Here is a 12,102-nt window from a genome sequence, read left to right as displayed (position 1 = left end):
TTTCCATTGAAATGTTTACCTTATTGCTAGTACTTTTTAAGAGATCTTGATATAGAGGCGCCTGGGTGGCTCAGTGGGTTAAAGCTTCTGCCTTTGGCTCTGGTCATGGTCTCAGGGTCCTGGGATCAAGCCCCGCATTGGGCTCTCTCTGCTTAGCAGGGGACCTGCTTCCTCCTCTCTCTCTGCCTACCTCTCTGCCTACTTGTGATCTCTGTCTGTCAAATAAATAAATAAAATCTTAAAAAAAAGAGATCTTGATATATTAAAAGAATCAATCCTTAATTATAATACACGTTGAAAATATTTTCCCTAGTTTTTCATTTATCTTTGAACTTTGTTTATGGTGTTTTTTACTTGTTCATTTTTACCATTCTGGGTTTTAAAATCTATGTCATCAAATTAGTTCATCTTTTCTTAATGAGTCTAACCTTTAGCATTATAGTGGGAAGTCTTGTCTCCCATAAAATTATATATAGTCATTTATTTCTTTTCTCTGTCCACTCATTGTTCCATTTTTATATTAAGCTTTGAATCCACCCATTAAGCTTTTGAATTTACTTTCATGTATGGTGTGAAATAGCCCCCCCAACACACACACACACACCAGAAGTAGTGGTAACCTCCCTTTCCTCGATAGTTTGAGATGCCTGAGGTTTTTTTTTAACACATCTGTGCTGGATCTTATGGACATGTTTCCCTACTGGGTTAAAGAAAGCAATCTCTAATAATTAGCATTGTCTAGGCAGGAAATTCTTCTGGAGTGACTACAGAGGACTCCCAATACCTAAGGAAATCCAAAAAAGAACAATGCATCAACCAATAACTATGCTTTCTTTTTTAAGTTTTTATTTTAATTCTAGTTTGTTAACGTGCAGTGCTATATTGGTTTCAGGTGTACAATATAGTAATTCAACAGTTCCATACATCTTCCTGTGATCATCACAAGTGCACTCCTTAATCCCCATCACCTATTTAACCCACTCACCCACCTCCCCTCTGGTAAACATCAGATTGTTCTCTATACTCAAAAATCTGTTTCTTGCCTTGACTCTCTCATTTTTTCCTTTGCTTGTTTGATTTCTTTCTTAAATTCCACATACGAGTGAAATCATATGGTATTTGTGTTTTTCTGACTTATTTCATGTAGCATTATATTCTCTAGCTCCATCCATGTTGTTGCAAATGGCAAGATTTCATTCTTTTTAATGGCTGAATAACATTCCATTGTATAAATATATCACATTTTCTTTATACTTTCATTAATTGATGGACATCTGGGCTGCTTCCATATCTCGGCTCTTGTAAGTAATGCTCCTATAAACGCTGGGGTGCACATATCCCTTTGAATTAGTGTTTTTGTATTCTTCGGGCAAGTACCTATAGTGAAATTGCTGGGCCGTAAGGTAGCTCTATTTGTAACTTTTTGAGGAATCTCCACACTGTTTTCTACAGTGGCATATGCTTTCATCTTTCATTGCAGAGAAGGGGTGAAGAGTCCAGTGAAATGGAGCAGATTTCAATCATTGAAAGGTTCCCTTACCCATTCCAGGTAAAGTGTTTTCTCTCACCAGCTCTCAAAGGTACCTGTAATGTAATAATTAGGGTTGGGGTGCAGGGCACAGTGAAGAATACTAAGTCCTAGTGAACAGAATTTGAGGTGGACAAGGAAGCTGAAGGGAGAAATGAGACTGACATGGGCTAAGACTGTTTTCTTTTTTCCCTATTTAACACGGTACCTTTTAGTCCCTACACCTCAAAGAGAATCCATAATGGCAGTCATTCTATTATAGTTTGTCTTGTCTATGGTATCTGCATTGAGAAAGATGCTTTGTTTGTTGGGTGAGCATTTCACTTCCTTCTGGTTCTGCCTATCTGTCTAGTGGTGGTCATGTGGGTTGAAAAGACAGAAAAGGAGAGGGAAGGAGTAGTTATTAGGAAGTTCGGTATGGGGAAGGCTCATTACATTACACATAAACCTAAATTCTATTCTAGTCTGAAGTAACTGAAGAGCCACATAGACATCTGTTTCAGAGATGCACTGTAACCCATGAAGGAGAGTAAAGCTTCAGATTCAGTCTACAATTTGGTTTGCTTGTGTCCTAAAAACTCTGTAGGTCACATGTTGTGAACATAGCAGCCTCTGCAAACAGTGAAAGCCAGAAAAGGAAGTGGAAAGTCTCAGGGGAGGGGGCTTTCTGTCATGGATTTATGAGCACAGCTAGATTAAGAACCAAAGAGAAAAATGTGCAAGGATCTTGTTCATGTCCCTGACTATATCAAAGTTGACAAAACCTGTGAAGGAGGAGTGTTTTAGACATAGTTTTTACTACCGTCTTTCAATAAGATGTTGTTTGGTTGGGCTAGTGGGTAATGCCAAATACCAGATAATTTAAATTAATTTACATTTGATTTCAGAATCCAGTACGTAATGTCTGTTGAGTCTGTGAGGATTAGAACCACATGTTTCATGAACCTCCAGAACACCTAACACAATGCCTTGTACATGTGAAGTGTTCAAAAAATTACTGCCTGTTTGATCTGAAGGCAATGCTTAATATATATTTTTCTCTTTTTGAAGTAAATATATACTTTACTCTTTTGTGGTTTCAAACTTGGTTTGTTTTGGCAAGGGGAGGCCACTAGGCAGTAGGAGAAAAAATTGCCATAAGTTAAAATTTTGCTTCATACTATCCAAGTGAATAACCCTCATCTACCAAACAAGACTTAAGTTATACAAATCATTACTTCCATTTCTCTTCTATACAAACTCAAGTTTTACTAAGATCATAAAATATTCTTTGTTGAATAAACACAAATCCTGTCTCCATCAAGGCTGGGGGAAATATTATGAACTAAGTTTACACAGAAACTGAAACATAAGTCATGAGGATCTGGGACTATTTAAAAAGCTAAGAATTTCTAAATCCTACAACCCTGGATACTGACAGAAGACCCTACCTTTCTTTGTTTTCCACTATGGATATACAAAATTGTAGCTTAAGATTAGTTCCTTCAAAGACTTTGTTCTTTCTTCTGAATCCTAACTGCTGAAGTCTGTGTGTCCATTGCTTCATTCAGGTTGTGTATGATGAAGGGCCTCTTTATGTCTTCTCCCCAACTGAAGAACTGCGGAAGCGTTGGATTCACCAGCTCAAAAATGGTGAGAATTACTTGGAAAAGAAACTAGTTTCCAAAGAAAGAAGGGAATGAAGTGGGGAGGGAGGAAAAGAGAGAAGACAGGAAGGAGAAAGAGACACGGATGGAGGGAGAATGCATTGTCTCCATTATTAGTGATACAATTGAGTTTCATATTCCCTTTTATGAATAAAATATAATGTGCTAGACTCAGGGTTTCAACCCAGTTCTACCTCTATCTCTCTAGTGCAATTCTACAATTGTAGGCACCTCTATTTCTCTATCTATAAAACAGTCCCACTCTTTACACCAATTTTGAGGGTGGTGTGGTGTGTCATTCAATGGTCATTGCAATATTTCAAGTCCTAAATATAAAAAACCTAGTTCCGGTGATTAGATTATCATAAAAATGCTTGAAGTTACAGTGGGGAATATCCTTCCAAGCCCTCTCCCACCATAAATAAACTGGGTGACCTCTGGAAAGTAGGCCAAGGAGCTTCTTCTGAGGCATCATTTCTTCTTCTGAAAGAGAAATCATAACAATGTCTGCCATACCTACCTCCAAGGTTGTCCGAATGATCCAATGAAGTAATGTGTGTGAAAGCCATAGAAAACTGTAAAACACTGTACAGGAAAGCACTGTACATCTCTTCACTGTGGCTAAATATTTTCTAAGGAACATGTTCATGTTCCTTGCTTCGTGAGGACTTAAACTTGAACACAGTTTCAGCACTTGACATAGCCCATACAGTGTGCTGAGATAAACTTGACTCTAAAGGCTTGCAGCACAGGATGCATGCAGACATATTTGTGTGTATATATAGCCACATGTCAAGTGACTGAGAGATTAACTGGTTGAGTTGACATCAGGAAAGGCTGCCTAGAGAAACAGGAAGGATGGCAGACTGATAACAGCATGGTTGGGTTATTGCACGACAGCCCTTTGTCTTAACATTTAGATTCTGATATTCAGTGTTTCACTGTACCACCCTTATTCACTCCCTTGAATGCAAGTCTGATTGGCCAAAATAACATCACCAAATCTTTCAAGCTGAAAGAGGAGAGGAGAAAGGAAGAAAGGGGTCATTTATTGAATCCTTGCTACATGCCAGACACTGAGCTAGATATCTTACATTTATTATCTCATTGAATTCCCACAGCTACCTTGAGTTCAAGACAATCGTATAGTAATTACTAATTACTCACTTAATGAGCACTTAGTATATTCCAGGCTCAGTGCCGACTGTTTCAAGTATACTAGCTTTTAATCCTCACAATAAGCCTATGAAGTATGTATCATTCCCCTATTTACAGATGAGGGAACTGAGGTTCAAAGAGGTTCAGTAACCTGCTCATGGTCACACTCAGAGACATGCAGAGAGGTGAAGCCTGGGTCTTCACCACATCCCTATGTCTGTAGGACTCCAGAACCTAAGCTTATTGCCTAGTGTCATGCTGCTTGGGTGTTCTCAAGTCCAGAAAGTACACCTGTAGTTGGCTGCAAGATATTCTAGAGGAAGGCCATGTTGAGATTGCAAATTGGTGCTATCTTGTACCACGAAGTCCAATTCTTGGCATGTTTTGAAGTAAGAGGCCTGCTTTAGCCCTAGGGGTACAAAACGAATACACAGAGGGCCTGTATATTTGCACTTCCTTGGTTTTCTCCACAGTGTGTCATACAGTGCCTTGCATACAGAAAGGGAGCATATCTGTTGTATCAACAGATATTTCTGTAAGGGTAAACAACCACCATGGGTAGTTGGGCTCCATGTTGATGGACAGCTAGGACTTAGTTTGGAGATAGGGGATGATGGGACATACTGAGGGAGAACCAGAAAAGAAAAAAAAAAAAAGTAACATGTGCAAGTTAGTAACTCCTTTACACTTAAACGACGAATTTCAAAACCAGTCATAGATTAGCCTAACAAATACTTCTAGAGTGCCCTCTACATTCAAGGTATGAGCAATGACAGAGGATAAGAATATTCAGCTTGTAAACTTGGTTTACTGACTCAAATGGCAAACCTATCATTCTGGTTATACACTATTATTAAAGTTCACTGGTCAGGTAAACTTACAACAGTAAAAATAAAGCCAAAACAAACAGAAAACACCACCCTTTCAACTGGGTTATGAGTGTGGATGGTTAGTGTGGGTTAAGGTGCAATGTTGCCTTCTCTCTCTTGCATTTGACGGAAGGCATTTCATTTCCAGCTGTTCTAGACCTGGGTGTGTGTCTTGTTGAGCCTGCCTGGGTCAACAGCATGACCCAAAAAGGAAGAACCTTGCAACAAATACCACAGTTGCTAGGAGATTTAGGTGCAAGTTCTAACAACACCAGAATGGCCCCAGGTGCTGGCAATGCCAGTCATGAACTAATCTAGCCAGCATAAAATCCTACTCCGGGGTTGAGTTATCCTACTGTAGGATGAAATGCACCAACTGCAAATCACTAACATGAGAAGGAGACTTCATCAGGGTACTGGCTACGTCTGCAGGGGTATTAGCTATGAAAGTACATGAGGGAAACTTCTCCAGTCCTGGATCTGAGCCTCAGGATGCCTGGGTGGTTTGGTCGGTTAAGTGGCTATGTTAGGCTCAGGTCATGATCCCAGGAGTTTGGGATCAGGTCCTGCCTCGGGCTCTCTGCTCAGCAGGAAGTCTGCTTCTCCCTCTCCCTCTGCCTTCTGCTCCCTCTGCTTGTGCTCTTTCTCTCTGTGTCAAATAAATAAAATCTTTAAAAAAATTTTTTTAAATAAAAATAAAAAAATAAAAGTAGGGCTTCAGGTGCCCTATATCCATCTGCCATCTTTTTTCAGTGGCACCTTCCATGCAGAGGTTGCTTCCCTGAGGACGTAGCCATGCACTCTCTTCTTCCATTTCCTTGAACACAGCAGTGCACACTTTTAATGGTATAGCACCATGGATAGGTGTCTGCATTTGCTCTAGAATCTTTCTTTGGTCAAGCTCAATAGATCCTCTCCAAATTGCAATATCAAAAACAAGTAAAGGGCCTGAGCTCACCGATAATGAAAGAAAGAGGGGCATTGGCAAAACTCCAACAACCAGTATAGGGAGGACTACTTCGTGCATGCCTGAAGCAGAGTTTCAGCCAATCAAGTACTTAGGATATGTGCACCAACCATTAATATTCCCAGACAGGACTGGCCCTATGCATCAGTGCAGTAGTCTTTCCTGGCCCTCTCACTTGGACACAGTGGTGGTCAGCTTGGGTTGTTAATAAAAAAAATATATCATAGACCAAGTGGCTTAAACAACAAATATTGATTTATCACAGTTCTGGAAGCTGGGAGTCCAAGATCGGTGTGCCAGTGGGTTTGGTTTCTGGTGAGAACTATCTGCCTGGCTTGCAGAATGGCTACTTTCTCATATGCCAGAGAGAGAGAATCTCTCTCAAGTCTCTTCTTATAAGGGCACTATTTCCATCATGAGGACTCTGCTCTTATGACCTAAGTACCTCCCGAAGTCTCCATCTCCTAATACCATGACATTGAGGGGCTTTATCATATGAATTTCGGGGGTGGGAGGGACACAGTCCATGACAAACACTCTACTTTGGCAATTCTCACCTAAGTAGCTAGAAATACCAGCTCTGGATTGGGCAACAAAAGGAAAAGGTGTCATCTTCAAGGGACCTCTTAAGAGGCAGGCAGTATTTGGGAACATAGGGTGAGCTTCTTATGATCTGCTGGAAGTAGAGAGGGCAGAAAGCATTATGTGCCCTCATTAGCTTATTCGCATACCTTAGTTTATCAGAGTAGCCAGGGGTTGATTAGGAATTCTTGGCAGATCAAAAACAAAAACATGAAATCTTGCCATTTGCAACAATGTGGTTGGAACTAGAGGGTATTAATGGTAAGCAGAATAAGTCAATCAGAGAAGACAATTATCCTATGATCTTACTGATATGAGGAATTTGAGAAATGAGACAGAGGATCATAGGGGAGAGAAGGGAAAAATGAAACAAGAGGAAACCAGAGAGGGAGACAAACCATAAGACACTCTTAATCTCAGGAAACAAACGGAGGGTTGCTAGAGGGGTGAGGGCTGGGAGGTTTGGGGTGCCTGGGTAATGGACCTTGGGCAGGGTATGTACTATAGCGAGTGCTGTGAATTGTGTATTACTGATGATTCACAGACCTGTACCCCTCAAACAAACATTACATTATATGTTAATTTTTTAAAAAAAGAAATTCTTATATACAACCCCCCCCAAAAAAAAGGGAGAGAGAGAGAGAAACAATTCTTTACAGGTCTGCCAACGTCTAGGCCTGACCAGAGTGTCTTCAAATCCCTGAGTGAAGAATAATGGTGGGGGGAGGGTGGGCAGAGAGTGGAAATAGAGCAATCAGTTCGGTTGATATCTGGAACATGGTTCAGAATTGCCAGTGGCTGGTAATAATAAAAGAAAGACTTTGGGTTGGTTTTATTATTGTTTTAAAATCCTCTATAGATGGGTGCCTGGGTGGCTTAATCGGTTAAACCTCTGCCTTCAGCTCAGGTCATGATCTCAGGATCCTGGGATCTGGGATCCAGCCCCCATGTGGAGCCTCTCATTGTGGGGCTTTCTGCTCAGCAGGGAGTCTGCTTCTCCCTCTTCCTCTGCCCCCCCATGCACGCTCTCTCTCTCTCAAATAAATAAATAAAAATCTTTAAAGTATTTTTAAAAATTAAATAAAATAAAATTCTCTACAGACAATGCAACTCCTTATCTGAATAGCTCCCACCACACTGTGCTTGGTACGATGGTGAAAGGGAGTGCTGAGAAAGTAAGGGGTGAGGATGGACTGCGACTAATGGTTAGAAGTCTTCAAATGCTCTTAGAAAAGCATTAAAATAGCACTTAAAAAAAAAAAACCCAGCACGTTTGTTCATTTGCCTGTAAAATGCGCCTGGCCATCAGAAGCTTCTAGGCTTCCCCCAAAGTCTTAAGTGAATGAGTGTAACTAGCAAGCTCTTAAGAACTTGAGTTGTTCTCTATAGAGGAAAGTTTTGACTTGTTTTTTAATCTTTTAAAGAAGTTATGTGGACTTCCTCTTAGCAGTAAACACTGAAATGTGTAGGTCCTCAAATGTACACGTTGTATTTTTTTAAGATTTTTTATTTTTTTATTTGAGAGAGAGAAAGAGCATGGCAGGGAGGGACAGGGAGAGAGGGAGAAGCACACTCCTAACTGAGCAGGGAGCCCAACCCCAGGACCCCGGGATCATGACCTGAGCTGAAGGCACATGCTTAAGCGGTTGAGCCACCCAGGTGCCCCTCAGATGTGCATTTTCTTAGACCATTTAAGGTCTTTTTGTCCTAATGCTAGCTGTTGTCAATTATTTCATATGTCTTTGCTTCTCTGTTATCTGACAACATGATCCCAGGAGGACTTGACCAATTGACTTCATGCTAAGATCCTAGAGATACCACAGTATTAAAAAAAGTGATGCCAATTCCTCCTATCTGCAAACCATTGTATTCTTTACAAAGGACTGGCTTCTGGGACCTCTTCTGAGCCTCATGACTCTGTGAAGGAAATGGAGGTGCTGTGTTTGTCTCCCACAATGAGCTCAGGCCACTTAAGTGGCCCTAGGAAGAATGGAACCAGGAAGAATCACTTCATTTGCTCCTGAGTTCCATTCTGTTGACTATTCTCTGAACACCGAAAGCCTGATGCAGACATTCTCACTAAAGCAAATATCTCTAAAAGATCACTTAGGGGACGCCTGCATGGCTCAGTCGGTTAAGCATCTGCCTTGGACTCCAGTCATGATCCCAGAGTCCTGGGATAGAGTCCTATGTCTGGCTCCCTGCTCAGCTGGGAGCCTGCTTCTCCCTCTGCCTGCTGCTCCCCTTTCTTGTGTTCCCTGTCTCTGTCTGTCAAATAAATAAATAAAATCTTAAATAAAATAAAAGATCACTCAGGTGGCTGGAACACTGGTATGCTAAGAACTGGAGTAAGAGTTTGGCTTGGGCACATTGTTTCCTGTATCTGGAAAAGAACACCATCATCAACACTTTGCCTTACAAGAGGATTGAAATGCTTACTGGGAAAACAGACTCTGTGTGTGTGTGTGTGTGTGTGTGTGTGTGTGTGTCTGTTTTTCTCTTGGGCTCTGGAGACATCAGATATTCTTATCTTGGTAGTCAGGAGACAGTCATCATGACAGCCCACTGCAGAGAACTGCATACGAACTTTCCAGGGCCAGGGATGTGAGCTAACTGGTTTGTCGTCTGCTTTCCTTCAGGGTGAGGGAGGAAGGGAGAGTTATTTGAAGCTCACCACTACCCGTTGTCAAAGAGGAAAGCATGCAAATGGTGAATTCTTCAGAACATCAGATGTGATCTCTTTCTCTCTTTTCTCCCTCTTACAGTAATCCGGTACAATAGCGACCTGGTACAGAAATACCACCCTTGCTTCTGGATAGATGGGCAGTATCTCTGCTGCTCTCAGACAGCCAAAAATGCGATGGGCTGCCAAATTCTGGAGAACCGGAATGGAAGTAAGAGATACGATCAAGATAAATTTCTGTCTCTTTGGATTCTATCCGTCACTCTTTAAAGGGTTGGCCAATGCACAGAGGGGCCTGGGGAAGGGGATTAGTCGGCGCACAAATACCACTGGAGCTCTGCTCTCCAAACCATGTGACTTGGCACAAGGCTGTACCCCCTCAGACTTCTCCGAACTGTCTTAAAGGAACTGTGTACAAAAGCTAAGTCCCTGAGCAAATCTGTCCCTGGCCCTTTCCTAAGATGCATTCTATATCAATACTGGTTTCTTATTTTGCAGGCTTAAAACCTGGGAGTTCGCACAGAAAGACAAAAAAGCCCCTTCCTCCCACGCCTGAGGAGGACCAGGTATACAGGGAAATTATGCTGTTACTGCTTAAATAGAAACTTACACTCGTGCCTGGCTGGCTCAGTCAGTAGAGCTTGTGACTCTTGATCTTGGGGTTGTGAGTTCGAGTCCCATGTTGGGTATAGAGATCACTTTAACAATAAAATTTAAATTAAAAAAAGGAATCTTACAGTAACACTCTGAAAACACACCTGTCTTAGAACTCCCATGGGACTTGGCAGTGTTAATTGATGTTCATGTGGAGACATGGGATTTGTCCTGAATAGGACAAATCTTACCACTCTTTGGTGGTGAGAGAGGGGTCTGTTAGGATGTTCTTGGCAACAATTTAATCCAATCACCTGTTTAAAACAAAACAAAGCCTGGTTTTTTAAATAAAAAATATTTTTCAAACAAAGTTTTAAGAATTTAACAGTAAACACCCATATACCCAATACTTGACCCTACCACTAATATATTATTTTAAAAGTTGGTTTTTTGGTTACTTTTTGAAGTCTAAAAAGCACTTTCTCATACTTTGTAAGTAAGCAGGGTAGGAGTTATTATGCTCATTTTACAAACAAGGAAACCAAGATTCAGGGCCACTTAGCAGATCCATGTACTAGTTCAGTGCCAAGCTTTCTTGATCGTGGCTGTTCGTGGTTTTTGTCCAGGAAGCCTTAAAAATACTGATGCCTGGCCCCCGCCCCTGAGATTTTGACGTGATTGGTATAGGAAACTGCCCGGGATTGTTAACCACTCTCCAGATGATTCCAACGTGCACTTGAGGCTGAGAGCCCAGCACAGATACTTGAGAATCATTGTTGAATGAATGCTGAATAAACCTTTTTTGTTTATGCCTGATTTAGGTTAGAATGGTGTTTCGAGTAAGCCAGAGAGTTGTGGGAGAAGAGGTGGGTGCTTCATATCTAGCCAAACACCCCTACTTTTCCCCCCAACTACACAGATCTTGAAAAAGCCACTGCCCCCTGAGCCAACAGCAACACCTGTCTCTACAAGTGAGCTGAAAAAGGTTGTAGCCCTTTATGATTACATGCCGATGAATGCAAATGACCTACAGCTACGAAAGGGTGACGAGTATTTTATCCTGGAGGAGAGCAACTTACCCTGGTGGCGAGCACGGGATAAAAATGGGTGAGTCCACTCCAGCTCTTCTGGAACCCTCTCCACATGTGTGCAGAAGCTTGCAGCTTAATTCCCCTACGTGGTATCCCAGTCAGAAGTTGTTCTTTCCACCCCAAAGGGAATATGCTTTCCTGCCAAATCCTTCCCAGAGTGCTTTGCTTTTGGCCACATCTCTAAGCCTATAGGGTCTGGGCCATATGTTGTCATGTACATATATAATCAGTGCCGCATGTGCAGAAACCACACACTTCACTGGCCTAGCCATGCATCAGTGGCATGATCCTCTTTGAGGGAGGGGAGTGGCTTATAGATCTCCATTTGAGATTGGTTCTGAGCTCAGAGATATGGAGTGCATATGAATCTGTCCCCCCCCCCCACAAGGATGGGAAGTGCTGGGTGATCTACCACATTGTCTCCTCTTCAGGCAGGAAGGCTACATCCCTAGTAACTATGTCACCGAAGCAGAAGACTCCATAGAAATGTATGAGTGAGTATGCTTATGTGCCCAGAGCACAGTCTTCCCAGAAGAAGTGAATACAGTATATACATGTTTATACTTTCAATATGTTATTTCAAGATAGTTATTAAAGTCAGTACCAACTGGGTCAAATGATGCTACCACCTTAAATTAGTAGCTATGTCTTACCCTCACTCCAAACACCCTTTGCTTATGAGAGCTGGAGAGATCATCATGCCCTCCCCCCAAATCCAGAAGAACCAAGGAAAAGGATTTGATGGCTGGATAGGAAGCATTTGAAAGGGTGAAAATGTCAACCTTCTGTCACTGTCCCTTCTCCTGAATTGTGGAAATGGATTGTCCTTGGGTGCCCTGTCCCTGATCTTGTCCCTACATCCCTCTGCCACCTGCCTTTTGTCCTCTACTCTTCAATTCCAACCAGGCTCTGGGAAAGGGATGCAGGGTACTATGCACATGAGAGGTACTCCATAAGTAGGAGTTGAGTGAACTGGATTGAACC

The 12,102-nt window shown here is 41.8% G+C and overlaps 1 protein-coding gene across 5 annotated transcripts in view; it reads left to right on the top strand.

The window, feature by feature from the left end:
- Window positions 1-12,102, top strand: part of BTK (Bruton tyrosine kinase) — a 32,511-nt gene that overhangs the window by 12,146 nt on the left and 8,263 nt on the right. For 3 of the 5 annotated variants that reach the window (XM_032330512.1, XM_032330513.1, XM_032330510.1), the window contains 6 exons: window positions 1,481-1,549; window positions 3,079-3,160; window positions 9,516-9,644; window positions 9,932-9,999; window positions 10,947-11,134; window positions 11,550-11,612. In XM_032330512.1, the coding sequence (XP_032186403.1) occupies window positions 1,481-1,549; window positions 3,079-3,160; window positions 9,516-9,644; window positions 9,932-9,999; window positions 10,947-11,134; window positions 11,550-11,612 (599 nt within the window). Of the gene's footprint in view, window positions 1-1,480; window positions 1,550-2,402; window positions 2,500-3,078; window positions 3,161-9,515; window positions 9,645-9,931; window positions 10,000-10,946; window positions 11,135-11,549; window positions 11,613-12,102 lie in introns of those variants that run through there. The other 2 variants (XM_032330514.1, XM_032330511.1) reach the window with 2 other exon arrangements.

The sequence above is a fragment of the Mustela erminea genome, chromosome X, assembly GCF_009829155.1.
Source record: "Mustela erminea isolate mMusErm1 chromosome X, mMusErm1.Pri, whole genome shotgun sequence".
NCBI classification, from domain to species: Eukaryota; Metazoa; Chordata; class Mammalia; order Carnivora; family Mustelidae; genus Mustela; species Mustela erminea.
This window is presented reverse-complemented; position numbering and strand designations above follow the sequence as displayed.